This window comes from Hemicordylus capensis, chromosome 2 (assembly GCF_027244095.1).
Source record: "Hemicordylus capensis ecotype Gifberg chromosome 2, rHemCap1.1.pri, whole genome shotgun sequence".
NCBI lineage: Eukaryota > Metazoa > Chordata > Lepidosauria > Squamata > Cordylidae > Hemicordylus > Hemicordylus capensis.
The window spans coordinates 221,172,152-221,189,907 of NC_069658.1; the positions used below are offsets into that span (position 1 = coordinate 221,172,152).

The following is a 17,756-nucleotide window of genomic DNA, read 5'->3' on the forward strand; positions in this document are numbered from 1 at the left end:
CAGTGGCCCACCAGATGCCTCTGGGAAGCCTAAGGCAATGATGTGCCCTCTCTCCTGCTATTGCTCCCCTGCAACTGGTATTTATAGGCATCGTGCCTCTGAGGCTGGAGGTGGCCCATAGACATCAGACTAGTAGCCACTGATAGACTTGTCCTCAATGAATTTGTCTAAGCCCCTTCTAAAGCCATCCAGGCCAGTGGCTGTCACCACATCTTGTGGCAGAGAATTCCACAGATTAACTATGTGCTATCCAGACACAAAGCAGGGTAGATCCTTCTTAGCAAAGAGCAGAATTCATGCTTGTTACCACAAGTTCTCCTCCCCCATCGCAGATGGGCATGATGGAAGTTACAGCCCAACAGCAGATGGAAAGCCTCATGTTGGCTAGCCCGGAGTATACCTTTTCCTCTCTATGCCGCCGCTCTTGCTCCTCGAGGCGCTGAACCTCCGCAAGCTCAGCAAAGCGCAGCTCCTGATAGGCGTATTGATGTGCCCGCAGGTTGGCCAGCTCCTCCTCCTCCATGACTTCCAGCAAGGCCTGCTCAATGGTCTTTCCAACCAAGACTTCAAGCACTGGCCGAACTTCAATGTCGAAATCAAACAGCTGGGGGAAGAAACCAAAATCCAATCCGACATTGCCTGAATCGACATCAATTCAAATCAATCAGGTGTTGACTCCTGAAGCAGCTGCTGAGATGGCTGATCAGTGCAGCTGATTTGGGAGGATATTTGTGGGATTCTGGGCAGCAACATTCCCACCGCCCCACTTTTTTCCCTTTGATTTTTAGCTACAGGAGGGTAAGTATTTCTGCTCATTCCAACATAGCATCCCTCTCAGTGGCTGTTGCTGGCATCGTAAGTCCATTAGGAATGGGAACCATTTTCAGGTTCTCTTGTGGCACACAGTTTGGGAGTCATCCCTGATAACTGGGCCAAGAGGCATTTGTCAAAGTGTGGGTCTCTTATTGTTAGCAGAGGGAAGAGCACTTTTTCCTATGCAATTCAGAACAGCGTCCCTCCAGTGACTGTTAGTGCGGCCTCCATTCATTCATTCATTTGAAGTGTAGAAGCCATCTTTTGGTTCCTTGTGATACAAACTGCCTTGAGAACTTATTAAATTAAAAAGTGGTATATAGACATTCTCCAGCTCTGGATAGAGTCATGCATGTATTAGCTACATTCAGGATAGACTGCTGTAATGTGCTCAGTGTGGGGCTGCCTTTGAAGACTGTTCGGAAGCTTTAGCTGCTGAAGAAATGCTTATGGGTGCAGCTCCTATGTGGAGACACCCATTCGATAGCAGTTTCACTGCAGAGACATAAGAGCATAATTATGCCATTACTCAAAAGAGATGCTGTACCCAAGCACAGCATCTCAAGCAGGCTCAGAGTTCCTGACCTGGCCCCATCACTCACTTCCTCCAAGTGCCACTCAAGCTTTCACAAACACAATGAATATGTATATACCGCTTTTCAACAAAAGTTCCCAAAGCAGCTTACATAGAGAAATATAAATAAATAAATAAAATTGTTCCCTGTCCCCAAATGGCTCACAATCTTAAAAAGAAACAAAAGATAGACACCAGCAACCGCCACTAGAGGGATGCTGTGCTAGGGATGGATAAGAACATAAGAAGAGCCCTGCTTGATCAGGCCCAAGGCCCATCTAGTCCAGTATCCTGTTTCACACAGTGGCCCACCAGATGCCACTGGGAGCCTACAGGCAGGAGTTGAGGGCATGCCCTCTCTCCTGCTGTTACTCTCCTGCAACTGGTATTCGGAGGCATCCTGCCTCTGAGGCTGGAGGTGACCTATAGCCCTCTGACTAGGGCCAGTTGCTCTCTCTCTGCCAAATAAGAGAATCACCACCTTAAAAAGGTGCCTCTTTTGTTCATTTAGCAGGGAACAGATGACTTTAGTAGAAAATGCTTTCCCAGCCAAAAGGCCGAGAAGCGATGGGTGGTGTTTGTCCAAAGAGGCCTACTTCCATGATGGTGGGCGCTTCTGTGATCAGGAGATTTATCATTGACCTTTTCAGATGAATGCTGCTATAAGCATTAGTGGTGGGCAGAGGAGGTGAGTGATGGGCTCAAGGATGGGACTTCTGGCCCTGTTTGTACCCAAATAACATCTGAATTAGACTAAATGTGTCGGGGGGAAAGGACTCTAGCTTAGCCTTCTCACTGTGATGTACCCAAAGCAGAGGACCTCAAACTTGGGGGTACTCAGATGTTGTTAGACTATGACTCCCATCCTCCACTGCCACAATGGGCAAAAGGGGGATGATGGGAGTCGTAATCCAACAATATCTGGGGACCCAGATTTGAGAACCCCTGATCTAAAGAATAGCCTTTTATTAAATGCGTAAGAGTAGTACGGCATCTCTGAATCAGTCCAACTGTTTGGAACCTCTCTTATAAGACTTGCCATACCTCTCCTTCCAATATTTGTGTGGCTACATCTCTGCCAGTCTTTGCGGGAATGAAGAGTGGAGTAGCTGGTCTGTCCAGGAATTCATCCGTTTGACATTCCACATCTACCTCGATAATCCGGTCGGCGAGTTCTTCCAGGTATAACTCTGAAATGGCATTGGGGTGCTATGTTAGCTGCAACAGTTACATAAAATATGACACAAAAAATAATAAATCAACACAAACCTGGTATCAAAAATGACAACATTCAGAAACTAGCAGTAGAAAATTTCAGTCACCTGGAACACTCTACTGCTGATCTGAAAGTCACCATTATTTGAAGAAACTTCAAAATTCAAGCATGAAATAGCTGAAATGGAATTCATCTGATAAAGTGGAAAAACAGATTTGGTCTAAAAACACAAGGAGGTCTAATTCCTTCTTGGTAAGTAGCAATAGGGTTTTTCAAAGAGTCTTATACACTGTTGTGATTACACAAAAGCCTTATACAAGGCTGTTGTTCCTAACAACAGCCTTGTAAGGTAGGTCATTTACCCCAATACTGAAGATGAGGATGAAAACAAAAGAATGACATGACTAAGGCCACCTAGTGAGCTTGTGGCAGAGGTATGATTTGAACCAAGAACTTCATGATTCATAAGCCTAATCTCAACCACCTCAGTGCACCTGCTTGCTGTAGTCTTAGTAGATTTTAGATTTTATATTTTTCCCACACAAGCAATGAGAAGAATAATACAAAAGCTAAAAGCTGTGTCAACAGCTTTTTAACAAAGCAGGGCTGTGTTAAACGTGGTGCCAGGTTTAACACAGCCTGCTGTGAACAGAAGACACCTTGTGCAGACTGAATGATCCATTGGATTCACACCAATCTACTGTGTATTTTGAAGAGTTTGTTTGTGGACTTATTTGTGCAAAATAAAGTCATGCTTCTTGACTGTTGGAAGTTAAAGGACTTTGCGCTGTCTCTTTGCCTCAGACAGTGGAGGACAGACTAGTAAGTCAGAGGGCTAGAGGGTCAAGACATTTGTCATCACTTCTCCACTGCTCTGATGCTATCCCTTTGATGTGTAGATTGCTAATCTCAGGGACTTCCTTCCTCTCTCTTCCTACCTGGCCTCCTACCTTGCAACATGGCAAGCCTCTCTCCCTGCACCATATGTGCAGGGAGGATGCAGAATCCATCTGCATCCAGCTAGATAGATAGATTAGAGATCCTAAATCCTCACTTTCCTATCTAGAATGGAGTTCCTTAATAAATGCCTTTTATATTGATTTGAAACTATGAATTGGCTCCAAGTTACTTTACTCTCAGCACACACGCATGCTTAACTAATCCACTGTGTTGTGCCTCTCTGCACTCTGCTATAATGAGAAAGGGATTCTCTCACCACAGAGAATTTCCAACAGGTTATGGGAGTCCAGTATTTTGAGCTGCGTGTGCTGCAACTAGAGAGTTAGGTTTGTTCCAGGAGATCCATTGAGATCTAGCGTGGACACTTTGAATTGCTAATCTACAGCAACTGCCTTTTAGAGCCGGTGAGAATGGCTACTTACCTAGAAGGAAAACTCAGGCTGACTATGCTGAATGCAGACAACTATTTGGAATAGAAGACTCGATTGAGGATTGCACTGAAAGCAGAAGGACTCCAAAATGTTACTGAGGAGGACCCCCCACCCCATGGATCCACAACTGCTGAGAAAACTTTCAAAGAGAAATGGTTGCGCAGAGATGCTCAAGCTCAAGCGATGGTCGCAGCTTCTGTGAGTAAAAATCTGCTTTTTGCTATATGTAACCTTGGAACCTCAAAGGAGATGCTAAGCAAGCTAGATTCCTTGCATATGAAGAAAGGGTGGGCATACACCTTTAATTTAAGAAAGAAAATGCAAGATCTCCAATATAAAGATGGGGACTGTTTTTCTACTTTTGTGGGATTTTTGGAAGATTTCTTTTTTCAATTTAGAGAGGCAGGGGAGCAATTTACAGAAAGTCAGAAGCTGGAAGCTCTGTTCTTAAGCACACACCCCCAGCTATAGCAGTATAATCGGCCAATTGGAAACCCACACCAATCTAAGCTTTGAAAAGGCTGTGGAAACATTATCCTCAGAAGCAAGCAGGAGAAAAATTTTGAATTCATGCTGTGAGAGTGAACTGGCAAGTAACTTTGCTCTTAAAGCAACAGTTGATCATTCCAGCCGAAACCCAAGGTGGGGAGGGAATGCTGCAAGAGGAAACCGCATGGGGCCCTCACATTTACATACAAAGAGATCTGGCTTTGCCGCCAAAGAAACTCAGCCCAGAGAGAGAGGTCACATGACCGCCAGCAGAGAGACTGCTAAAATGAGGCCAACCGGGACTAATGCCTTTAGATGTTTTCTATGTAACGAATTTGGCCACAAGGTGGCAAACTGTCCCAAGAATCAGACAAAGGAGAATGGAAATCATTTCAACAAAAGCTTTAATGTTAATTTGATGCAAAGCGATGAAAAGTTTATTTTGGATTCGGGTTCGTCTGTGCATATTTCACATAATCTAGATTTCTATACTGAACTGTTTGATATTCCTGAAGAGACTGTTTATTTGGGCAATAATACTACAATTAAAGCCAAGAAGAAAGGCGAAGGAGTTTTGTATTGCAAATTGCTGGATGGATCTGTTAAACCATTTTTTCTTAAAGATGTTTTGTATATCCCTGACTTCTCAAGCTCCTTGATTTCAATTTCCAAGCTAGAAAAGCAAGGCTGTGAACTGTATATTAAAAATGGACGTGTTGTTACCCAGAATGGAGAAGTTTGCCTTGTAGGCTCTGAATTCAAAAGTCTTTATTGTGTGGAATCTACAGACAGAGAAAGACCAAGACCTGAGGCATACCAGCCTAATGAAGTGAACCTTGCTAAGTCATGCCTGCATGAAAACTGCTCGCAACTGTGGCATAGAAGGCTAGGACACTGGAGTTTTGAGTCAATCCAGAACATGAAGGAAAAGGGATTAGCCAATGGCACTGATTTTGTACCATGTGACATTGTAACTAACTGTGTTTGTTGTCTCGAGTTCAAAGCAGTAAACAAGCCATTCCCAAAACAGAGTGAAAGGAAGACCGGAAGACCCTTGGAACTGATCCACAGCGATATATCTGGACCACTACCAGCAACCATAGGTAATCAAAAATATTTTCTAACAATAACAGATGATTTCTCACGATACACGTGTGTTTTTCTACTAAAGGAAAAATCAGAAATGCTCGAGAAATTAAAAGGATATGTGCCGATGGCAAGCAACAAATTTGGCTGGAAACCAAAGATCCTACGCACAGACAATGGAGGAGAATATATGTCCAGCGCCACACAGCAGTTCCTGAGAGAACATGGAATCATGCATCAAACCACGGTACCTTACTGCCCGTCCCAAAATGGAATCTCAGAAAGAAAGAACAGAACTCTACTGGACATGGTAAGATGCATGCTTGCTGACGCACACCTCCCACAGAAAGTCTGGGGAGAAGGCATCATGACTGCTACATACATACAAAACAGAATGCACACAAAGCCTATAGGAACAACACCATATGAACTTTGGCATGGTCATAAGCCGTCAATGACGCACCTGCGTGTCTTTGGAAGTACGGCTTACTCATATATCCCAAAGGAAAAAAGGACTAAGTTAGGGGCTAGGGCCACAAAAGGGATTTTTGTAGGCTACTCAGCACAATCCAAAGGCTACAGAATTCTGGATCCTGACACCAACAGGATAACCATAAACAGAGTGGTGTATTTTGATGAGAATGAAAGAGCTACACCTTCAGAGGGGGCCTACACCGAAGCAAGCAACCAGACCAAGCACCCTGATGACTGAATTATGCTTCCTGATCTCAGAGGAATTGAGGAGGAGGAGATAGCAGATCCAGATCCAACCACAGTCGACACAGAGACCCCCAGCGATCCACCAGACGCACCTGAGGTAATGGAAGGGACCACAGAGGGTGAGGTGAGGCGATCAACGTGCTCAAACAGAGGTGTTCCAGCTCTGAGACTGTCCTACCTCGCAAGAACAGCGGAACAACCAGAACCTTCATCATGGGAGGAAATATCCCAGCTACCACAACCAGAAGCCCAGAAGTGGAAACAAGATGCAATTGAAGAACTTGAGGCTCTACAGAAAAACAAAACCTGGACTCTTACTAAGTTACCTCCAGGAAGGAGAGTAATAGGCTGCAAATGGGTTTTCAAACTCAAACATGATGCTGATGGTGAGATTCAGCGCTACAAAGCCAGATTAGTAGCAAAAGGATATTCACAGAAATATGGAGAACATACCACAGTAAGGACTCTGTTAAGTATTGCTGCTAGCAAAGGAATGTATGTTGAACACCTAGACGTGAAAACTGCATTCTTGCATGGTGAACTGGAAGAGGACATTTACATGCAACAACCACCAGGTTTCTTAGAGAAAGACAAAGAGGACTATGTATGCAAACTGCAAAAGAGCATTTACGGTTTAAAACAAGCTGCCAGAGCATGCAATATAAAAATGAATGATATGCTGCTTCAAGCAAACTTCAAAAGAAGCAACGCGGATCCCTGTCTATACACAAGGTGCATAGATGGCAAGTGGACTTACATTTTGGTGTATGTTGATGATTTGATTCTTGCCTATGAAAATCCAGATGACAGCAAGGAAATAATGCATCATCTGAACAGAGATGTGGAAGTCAAGCAACTTTGGCAACATTGCACACTACTTGGGCATTCAAGTACAAAGAGAGAAAGATAGAAGTTTCCTGATCAACCAAGAACAGAAAACTAAAGACTTGATAAACTTGCTCAGACTGGAAAATGCGAATCCTACACCAACTCCAATGGAAGTGAACTACATAAAGCAAGAAGATCAAACTGAGCCACTATCTGACAACCATAGATATCGTGAAGCATTGGGTAAGCTTTTATACATTAGTACACTCACTAGGCCAGATATTAGCACAGCAGTTGGCTTACTTTGTAGAAATACTGCATCACCAACAGTCAAGGACTGGAATGCAATTAAAAGACTTGTCAGGTACCTAAAGGGTACTGCACACTTTAAGCTCAAGCTGCCAGCTAACAGTCAACCAAAACTAGAAGCATATGTAGATGCAGACTAGGGTGGAGATCTAACAGAAAGGAAATCCACCAGTGGTCACATAATTTTCTATGGAGATGGAGCGATAAGTTGGTCAAGCAGAAAACAAGACATAGTAGCATCATCAACCACTGAAGCGGAATATGTATCAGCTGCACAGGGCTGTCACAAGATACAATGGCTGTGTCAACTACTGAAGGACCTAGGTACAGCGGTACCACAGCCCATACCAGTGTATGAAGACAACCAAAGCTGCATTAAACTCTCCAAACAAGAAAATGTAAAGAGGAGTACCAAACATATTGATATGAAGTACCATGTAGTGAGAAGTCTGCAGAAGGATGGACTAATCAAGCTGATCTACTGCCCGACAAATGAAATGCTTGCAGACATACTCACTAAGCCACTACCAAGACCCTGCTTTGAAAAGCTGAGAAAGAAAATTAGTCTTGTGAGTCTCGAGACATCGAGAGGGGGTGTTGGAAGTTAAAGGACTTTGCACTGTCTCTTTGCCTCAGACAGTGGAGGACAGACTAGTAAGTCAGAGGGCTAGAGGGTCAAGACATTTGTCATCACTTCTCCACTGCTCTGATGCTATCCCTTTGATGTGTAGATTGCTAATCTCAGGGACTTCCTTCCTCTCTCTTCCTACCTGGCCTCCTACCTTGCAACATGGCAAGCCTCTCTCCCTGCACCATATGTGCAGAGGATGCAGAATCCATCTGCATCCAGCTAGATAGATAGATTAGAGATCCTAAATCCTCACTTTCCTATCTAGAATGGAGTTCCTTAATAAATGCCTTTTATATTGATTTGAAACTATGAATTGGCTCCAAGTTACTTTACTCTCAGCACACACGCATGCTTAACTAATCCACTGTGTTGTGCCTCTCTGCACTCTGCTATAATGAGAAAGGGATTCTCTCACCACAGAGAATTTCCAACATTGACTACGTACAGATACCAAAATTTGCACACACATTTCTGCCACTTAAATTAGCTGATTTTTTTTACAGTGGAATATGTTGGGGCAAAGGTTTAATCTTTTCTGAATATAATAATCAGAATTTAACTGTTATTGTTCACAACATTAACATAATAATAATAAAATTATTAAGGAGGGTAAAGAGATTGCAGAGAAGCTGAATGAGTTCTCTGCATCTGTCTTCATGGTGGAGGATACTGACCATACACCCACTCCAGAACTAAGCTTCTCAGGCTCAAATAGCCTCTCAGGAGGCTGAAGAACTGGGCCATTTTGAGGTGAAGAAAGAGGATGTTCTAAACTGTCTTGAAAAACTAAAAATTAACAAATTGCCAGGGCTAGATGGCATCCACCCAAGAGCTCTGAAGGAATTCAAATGTGAAATTGCTGATCTCCTAGCAGAAATATGTCCTACAGTCAGGCTCTGTGCTGGAGGTCTGGAAAGTAGCTAAAGTTACTCCCATTTCCAAAAAGGGATCCAGTGGGGATCTGGGAAATTACAGGCCAGTTAGCTTAACGTTTATGCCGGGTAAATTAATGAAAAGCATACTTAAGGACAAAATTTTTAAACATATAGAAGGACAGACTTTGCGGAAGGAGAACCAACATGGCTTCTGCAAGGGAAAGTCTTGCCTCACTAACCTTGTGGAGTTCTTTGAGAGTGTCAGCAGGCATGTGGATAAACGTGATCTGGTTGACATAGTATACTTGGACTTCCAAAAAGCTTTTGATAAAGTTCCTCACCAAAGGTTCTTGAGTAAACTTAGCAGTCATGGGATAAGGGGACAGGTTCATGTGTGGTTTGGTAACTGGGTGAAGGACAGGAAACAGAGAGTGGGAATAAATGGACAGTTTTCACAATGGAGGGAAGCAGGGGTGTAACTACTATTAGGCAAGAGGAGGCAGCTGCCTGGGGGCCCCCACGCCTCAAGGGGCCCCCAGAGGCAAGTCACATGACTCCCCAACACCTGCAGAGCTTCCTTCATTATGATCCTTCCTTTGTATTTCTTCCTTCGACCTGGCTAATATCTCTCTCTGTGTCTCTCGACCCTCCCTCCCTGCCTCCCTCCTTGAGTGTGTGTATCAGTGAGGGGCCCATTTTAAAATTCTGTCTCTGGGCCCACTCCAGGCTTGTTACGCCCCTGGAGGGAAGTAAAAAGAAGGGTTCCCCAGGGATCTGTAATTGGACCAGTGCTCCTTAACTTATTCTTAAATGATCTCGAAGTTGGGGTAAGCAGCAAAGTGGCCAAATTTGCAGATGACACTAAACTATTTAGGGCAGTGAAATGCAAAATAAATTGGGAGGAGCTCCAAGAGTATCTCTCCAAACTGGGTGAGTGGGTGACAAAATGGCACATGTGATTCAATGTAAGGAAGTGCAAAGTGATGCATAATGGGGCAAAATAAACACACTACCCAGTTTCATATATACATTGATGGGGTCTGACCTGACCAGGAGAGAGATCTTGGGTTCGTGGTAGACTCTTTATTGAAAGTGTCAACTCACTGCGCAGCAGCTGTGAAAAAGGCCAATTCCACGCTAGGGATCATTAGGAAGGGGATTGGAAATAAAAATACTAGTATTATAATGCCCTTGAACACATCTATGTTGTGGCCACATTTGGAGTACTGCAAACAGTTCTGATTACCATATCTTAAGAAGGACATTGTAGAACTGGGAAATGTGCTGAAGAGGGCAACCAAGACGATCAGGGGCCTGGAACACCTTCCTTATGAGGCAAGGCTACAACGCCTGGGGCTCTTTAGTTTGGAAAAGAGGTGACTAAGGGGAGACATAATCGAGGTGTATAGAACTATGTATGGTGTGGAGAAAGTGGATAAAGAGAAATTCTTCTCCCTCTCACATAAAACTAGAACCAGGGGTCATCCCATGAAATTGATTCCCAGGAATTATAGAACGAACAAATGGAAGTACTTTTTCACACAACACACAATCAACTTGTGGAATTCTCTGCCACGAGATTTGGTGACAGCCAACAACCTGGATGGCTTTTAGAGGGGTTTGGATAACTTCATGGAGGGGAGGTCTATCAATGGCTAGTAGTCTGAGGGCTACAGACCATCTCTAGCCTCAAAGGCAGGATGCCTCTGAGTACCAGTTGCAGGGGAGTAACAGCAGGAGAGGTGTGTGTGTGTGTGTGTGTGTAATAACTCCCTCTCTCACAACACTAGAACCAGGGGTCACCCCATGAAACTGAAGGCCCAGAAATATAGGACCGACAAAAGGAAGTACTTTTTCACAGAGCACATAATTAACTTAAGGAATTCTCTGCCATGGGTTGTGGCAGTGGCCACTAGCTTGGCTATTACTGGCTTTAGAAGGGGCTTGGACAAATTCATGGAGGACATGTCGTCTATCACTGGCTACTAGTTTGGTGGCTATAGGCCACCTCCAGCCTCAGAGGCAAGATGCCTCTAAATGCCAGTTTCAGGGGAGCAAAAGCAGGAATGAGGGCATGCCCTCAGCTCTTGCCTGTGGGCTTCTTAGAGGCATCTGGTGGGCCACAGTGGGAAACAGGATGCTGGACTAGACAGGCCTTGGGTCTGATCCAGCAGTGCTTTTCTAGATTTTTAACATTCAATAATCAGATCAATAATTCAAAAATGATATCATGCCCAAGAGAAGCAGAAGATCTTTCTCAGAGTCAAATATACTATGTATGGCAAATGTTTCAAATAAAATGAATGTTTGAAGTTGAAATCCTAAAATCTTAAAGCTGTTCTTTTACTTCCCTTATGCCAACACAGTAAGGAAAAATTCTATTACCTATCCTTAATTTCTTGAACTTTCCTATAAGTATAATCTAGGCAAAATGACTTTGTCTGGCCAATGATGGGCCTCACCTGCTAGAGCTAGTCTTTTGGTAGCAAGCATGAATTGCCCCCTTTGCTAAGTAGGTTTTACCTTGGTTTTTACATTTGGATGGGTGACTACATGTAAACACTGTCTGTGGTAAGATATTTTCCTTAGGGGATGGGGCCATAGTTCAGTGGTAGAGCATCTATTTGGATGCAGAACGTTACAGGTGGTGTCATGGCAGCCTGAAGGTGCTGATGGCTGAGGAGGAGGAGGAGGGCCGCTGAGAGCCGAGAGAAGTGGCGGGGGGCACCGACCGGAACCCCGCTCCCGCTGGAGGGGATACGGCGGCCCACAAGTCCGTGGAGTGGGTCCAGGCCGTTGTCAACCGCTTCAACGAGCAGCTTCCAATCAAAGTCAACCAACAGACGACCCACACCAAAGTCAGCACGGAGCATAACAAGGAATGTCTCATCAACATTTCCAAGTACAAGTTTTCCCTGGTCATCAGCAGTCTCACCAATATCTTGAAAAATGTTAATAATATAAGGATATTTGGAGAAGCTTCCGAAAAGAACTTGTATCTCTCTCAGCTGATTATTTTGGATACACTGGAAAAATGTCTTGCCGGGCAACCCAAGGACACCATGCGCCTGGACGAGACGATGTTGGTCAAGCAGCTGCTGCCTGAGATCTGTCACTTCATCCACACCTACCGCGAAGGCAACCAGCACGCGGCCGAGCTGCGCACGTCCGCCTCCAGGGTTCTCTTCTCGCTCAGCTGCAACAACTTCAACACTGTCTTTAGCTGGATTTCCACCCGGTTACAGGAATTGACCGTGTGCTCTGAAGACAACGCAGATGTCCACGACATTGAACTGCTGCAGTACATCAGCGTGGATTGTGCAAAGCTGAAGCGTATCCTGCAGGAGACAGTGTTTAAGTTCAAAGCCCTCAAGAAAGTAGCACAGCTGGCAGTCATCAACAGTCTTGAGAAGGCATTTTGGAACTGGGTGGAAAACTATCCGGATGAGTTTACAAAGCTGTACCAGACACCTCAGACCGATCTGGCAGATTGTGCGGAGAAGCTGTTTGACTTGGTGGACAGGTTTGCTGAGAGCACAAAACGCAAAGCAGCTGTGTGGCCGCTCCAGACCATCTTCCTTGTTCTGTGTCTGGAAATAATCCAAGACATTGCCAAGAACATGGTGGAGGAAACGAAAACCAACAAGAAACTGTTTTTGGACAACCTCAGGAAGGCGCTTGCAGTCCACAGTGGCAGCCGGCAGCTGACGGAGAGTGCTGCCATCGCGTGTGTGAAGCTCTGCAAGGCCTCAACCTACATCAGTTGGGAAGACAACTCTGTCATCTTCCTCCTTGTGCAGTCCATGGTGGTAGATCTCAAGAAACTGCTCTTCAATCCAAGCAAGCCTTTCTCCAGAGGCAACCAGAACGCAGACATCGACCTGATGATCGATTGCCTGGTGTCCTACTTCCGCATCAACCCGCACAATAACCAGCACTTCAAGACCTGCCTGGCACAGAATTCCCCCTCGACATTTCATTACGTACTGGTAAACTCACTCCACAGAATAATCACAAATGTAAGTGATGGTGAAGACTTATTCCCAGGGAGAAAACAGAATCTCCTTCTCTTGGGATATACAAAGAGCTAAACAGGAAACAATCCGGGATAATTAGTGATTTTTTTTTCTTTTCAAAATGACTTGCTACACATCTATCCCAGCTTCCTGCCAGTGCATTCAGGTTGGATTTTAATTTTCATTCCTCTCCTGTCCGTCTGTTTCATCGCTCCTAGCTTCCTCTCCTCTCCAGTCCTAGCTTACTCTCTCCCCCGCAGTAGCCCTCCGATTGATGGCTGCTAGAAAGGGTTTGGGCCTGCTCGCATTTAGGGAGCATTCAGCCCGACAGCGGCTTTTCCCGCCAAACCTGAAAAACGGCGCGAAGGGCCCGCACAAAATGGCGGCCGCTAAGGGGAGCCTGGCTGGCGCCAGCAGGCCACAGCAGTTACTCCCACAGCCCGATGGCTGTGATCTGGATGCTCGTGGAGAGTCTGGGCATGAAGGTCGCCGCCACTCACCCCCCCCCCCTCCGAAGAGAAAGAAGCAGAAGAGAGCACAGGGAGCATACAGCTTCAAAGCACTGCGCGGATCCTTCTGCGCAAGTGAGCGAAGCGGCTGGGGAGGATGCGGCTTCGCTATCGCCGCCCCTCTTGTCGCCAGCGGCTAGATGCTCCCTCGGAGATGCTGCGGGCGGGCCACAACGGGCGGGCTTGCAAGCCTCGAGCCCCGTGCGCCTGGAACCAGCGGAGGAGGATTAGTCTCTGAGTGGGGGAGCGGAGCGATGCACGCCGAGAGAAGCGGCTTGCGGAGACAGCCCAGGGGATCCGACTCTGGTGAGACCGGGACCCGCCTGGGAGCCTGGGGAGGAGGAGACCCACTCTGCTGACAGGGCTTCCCCCAATGCTGCCATTTCGGCTGGGGACTCAGCCACGAGCGGGACAGGAGGAGGTGCCCTTCAGCCTGCTCTGCTGAAAAGCTGGATAGAGGAGGCTGTGCAGAAATCTGTAGGTGCAGCTCTCAAGGGTCGCCCTGTTGTCAGGGCGCGTAGGAGAAGGAGGGATAGTTCATCCTCCTCGGATTCCCGATCTGTCTGAAGGCTCAGGCACTCTATGAGGGTGACTCCTTATACTGGTAGGGAACTTCATTCCTCGGGGGAATCGGGGGAGGAGTCCCCAGACGCATTCCAGCTAAAGGGATCTAAATCTGGATCTGCGCAGGGGGCAGAGGACCTGGGGTCGTCTTCTTGCGAAGAAGGTGAGATCCCTGATGAGCAGGGGATAGGAGTACAGAATCAGAGGCTGTCCCTGCTGGAGGATGCACAGCCCATTATTAACCAGTCTAATGGCCCTTGGGCTAAAGACTGTTTCTATTGAGGATGATACCCCAGAATCTAAAGGGGCCCTGGTGCTACCTCAGTCTAAGACTCCCTCTCATAGGGCTGTTATGCCAGAGGGGTTTACCCCATCCATTAAGGAGGAATGGGCTTCTTTCGCTGCAGCCAAGCGTGCACCACCATCCGCTTCTAGGTTGTACAATTTTGAGGAGGATACCCTTAATTTACTGAAGGTCCCTCTGACAGACGCGCCCTTTGGGGCCCTCCTTAGTGGCGTTGTGGTGCCTAAGGATGGGGACTCCACGTTCAAGGATCAGGCAGATAAAAAAGCCGAAGCGGCTTTACGTAGGGCGCATGAATCCTCCGCCATGGCTATTAGAGCTGACACCACAGCCTCTCTAGTTAATAGGGCATCTGTGCTGTGGATTGATGAGCTCCTTAACGACCCCCCTACTGATCAGGCGTGGATGCACCGCAAACTCCTCCGCTTGCAAAGAGTGGCCGCCCTCGCTGCAGACGCTACATTTGATAGTGTGCGCTTCTCAGCTAGAGCAGTGAGTGCAGGAGTGTTAGCCAGGCGTAATATTTGGCTGAAATACTGGAAGGTGGACAATACTTTCAAGGCTAACCTGGCAGCTGTACCCTACGTGGGTGGTAAGCTTTTTGGGGATGACGCGCTTAAGGAGGTTTTAATTGAAACTAAGGATAAGAGGAAGTCACTGCCATCCACTCAGCGTAAGGAGGAGAAGGTTTTTACGCGCAGGCCTACTCAGGCCCCAAGAGCATTTAGACCACAATACAGACAGCGTGATTTGTTCAGGCCTTTTAGGCCTCAGTAAAACAGGTCCAGGGGGCAAGGGAGGCAGTTTTCTCCGTACCAGGGCCGACAGTCTTTTACTCCTCAGTCTCGTGGCCCCAAACAGCAGTCCTGACAGTCAGGGCTGCAAGGTGGGGGCGCGCCTATTGGAATTCTGGCCAGTTTGGAGAGAGTCCATAGAGGATCGGTGGGTTCTATCCATAGTAAGGGTAGGTTACAGTGTGGAACTCTCCAGTCCTCCCAGGAACAGGTTCCTCCTTACACCCATGTCAAGAAATGCTGCAAAGCACAAGGGTCTACTCTCAGCAATACTACACCTGATGGACATAGGGGCTGTGGAGGAGGTGCCTTTGGCCCAGAGGGGCCTGGTCGTCTACTCTGTGATCTTCACAGTGCCAAAAAAGGACGGCTCCATAAGAGCGGTCCTGAATCTAGGCCCGATAAACAGGTTAGTGATAAAAAAGAGGTTCCGAATTGAGACTCTGCGCACCATTTCGGAGGCATTGCAAGCAGGGGACTTCATGGCCTCCATAGATCTCCAGGATGCATATCTGCATGTTCCAATTCACCCGCTGAGTCGACCTCTGCTTCGCTTCTGTCACAGGGGCAGGCATTTCCAGTATCGCGCCCTGCCATTTGGCCTGTCCTCAGCCCCCAGTGTCTTTACGAAGGTGTTGTGCCCTCTAGTGGCCATACTCCGCACGGAGGGCATTCACCTTTATTGTTACCTGGACGATCTTTTGATTCGAGCGAGGTCAGCGGCAGCCGTGGAGGCGGCATTGTCCAGGACGATGTCCCTGCTACGAGAGCCTGGTTTCTTGAGAAATGTGGGCAAGAGCCACCTGATCCCATCTACGAACCTTCGACACCTGGGGGTGGTCATGGACATGTCAGTATGCAGGTTGTTCCTTCCGCAGGACAGGATGGCGGTTCTCGTCTCCCTAGCTCGCAGAACCTTGGGGCGCACGTCTTTCAGCGTTCTGAAGCTTGCTCGATTACTCGGTCTTATGGTGGCAGCCATGGACTCCGTCCCTTGAGCCAGACTTCATCTTCGCCATCTGCAGTGGGTGCTGCTTCCCTTTCAACGCAGAATCGCTCTCAAACGCGACAAGAAGGTTCTCCTGTCAGGGGGCCTGAGGGAATCTATTGCCTGGTGGACTGTTCGAAAAAACCTAGAGAAGGAAAAAATGTTTGTGGAACCAAGGAGGATTTTGGTGACAACGGACGCCAGCCTTTCCGGCTGTGGGGCACAGTGCCTCCACAGGACTGCACAGGGGCTGTGGTCAGCGGAGAAAGCTCGCCACAGCATCAATTGGCTGGAACTGCGTCCAGTTTTCCTGGCCCTGAAGGCTTTCCTCCCGGCGGTCAAGGGGAGAAATGGTGCGCACGGACAATGTTTCAACCAAGGCGCACATAAATCGGCAAGGGGGAACGAGGTCCAAGTCCCTTCATCTGCAGGCGTTGGAGCTCCTGGTCTGGGTGGAACGGAACCTTCTGTCCATCCTTGCACACCATGTGAGCGGAGCTTCCAATATTCAGGCGGATTGGCTAAGCCGTCAGGAGATTCAGCCGGCGGAGTGGGGTCTTCACCCTGCAGTGTTCCCATGGGTAACTCAGAGACTGGGCAGACCGCGAATAGATCTTTTCGCATCACAGCAGAACACCAAGCTGCGCAGGTTTTACTCGAGATTCCCAACCAAGGGAGCGGATTCCCAACCAGATGCGCTGTCAGTTCAGTGGCCTCCGTATCTTCTGTATGCCTTTCCTCCAGTGCCCTTACTCTCTCGTTGTCTAAGGAAGTTGCGGGAATCTCAGGCATCACTGATTTTGATTGCGCCTTATTGGCCCAGGAGACCATGGTTTTCCGAGATAGTCGTTCTCGCGGTAGAAAAGCCGCTCAGACTCCCGGTACGTCCAGATCTGCTGCAGCAGGGGCCCATCTTCCATCTGGAGCCAGAGTGGTTGCAGTTGACCGCGTGGAAGCTGAGAGGGCCATGTTGAAGAAGGAAAGACTGTCGGAAGGTGCGATTCAGACCATCCTCTCCTCCAGGAAGGCTTCCACCAATAAAATTTATCAGTCGACATGGCGTAGTTTTTTGCATTGGGCTGCCAGGTGAGCTCTGCAGCCGGGAAATTGCAGGTTACGTGAGTTATTGGACTTCCTGCAAAATGGCCTTTCCCTGGGCCTTAAGCCAAACACCCTCAGGAGACAGGCTGCGTGTTTGGTTCAAATGCTCTTCCCTCAGCAGAAGTCCTTCCAGGCGAAACATCCTTTGTTGAGAAAGTTTTTGAGGAGAGCGGACCTTTTGTCGCCTCCTGTTTGCCACCATTTCCCTTCGTGGGACCTGCATGTGGTTTTAAGGGGCTTGCAGTTTCCTCCCTTTGAACCTCTCAGTTCTATTTCATTGCAGTTGTTGTCCTGGAAGGTGGCGTTCCTGGTTGCCATTACGTCAGCTAGATGGGTCTCGGAATTGCAGGCCTTATCAGTAAAGAGCAATTTGTGTATATTTTCCAAGGACTCAGTGAGGCTTATTCCTGATACGTCCTTTGTTCCTAAGGTGAATTCACTTTTTCATAGATCGGTGGATATCTACTTATCTTCTTTTTGTCCCGAGCCTCGACATCAGTCGGGAAAAAAGTGGCACCGTTTGGATGTTCGTCGGGCGTTGCGGATAT

At 47.2% G+C, this 17,756-nt stretch overlaps 2 protein-coding genes across 2 annotated transcripts in view; one reads left to right on the forward strand and one right to left on the reverse strand.

Annotated features, from left to right (window-relative positions):
• Nucleotides 1–17,756, reverse strand: part of LOC128346133 (radial spoke head protein 3 homolog B-like) — a 42,173-nt gene that overhangs the window by 12,817 nt on the left and 11,600 nt on the right. Inside the window, exons 4-5 of the mRNA XM_053299092.1 lie at nucleotides 2,432–2,577; nucleotides 401–604 (exon numbers count right to left, since the gene is read on the reverse strand). Of these exons, the coding sequence (XP_053155067.1) occupies nucleotides 401–604; nucleotides 2,432–2,577 (350 nt within the window). The remainder of the gene's footprint in view (nucleotides 1–400; nucleotides 605–2,431; nucleotides 2,578–17,756) is intronic.
• On the forward strand, nucleotides 6,024–14,303 carry LOC128347668 (neurofibromin-like). Its single transcript, XM_053302607.1, has 3 exons — nucleotides 6,024–6,048; nucleotides 11,687–12,951; nucleotides 14,148–14,303. Exons 1-3 carry the CDS (start codon nucleotides 6,024–6,026, stop codon nucleotides 14,301–14,303), a joined length of 1,446 nt encoding a protein of 481 aa, XP_053158582.1.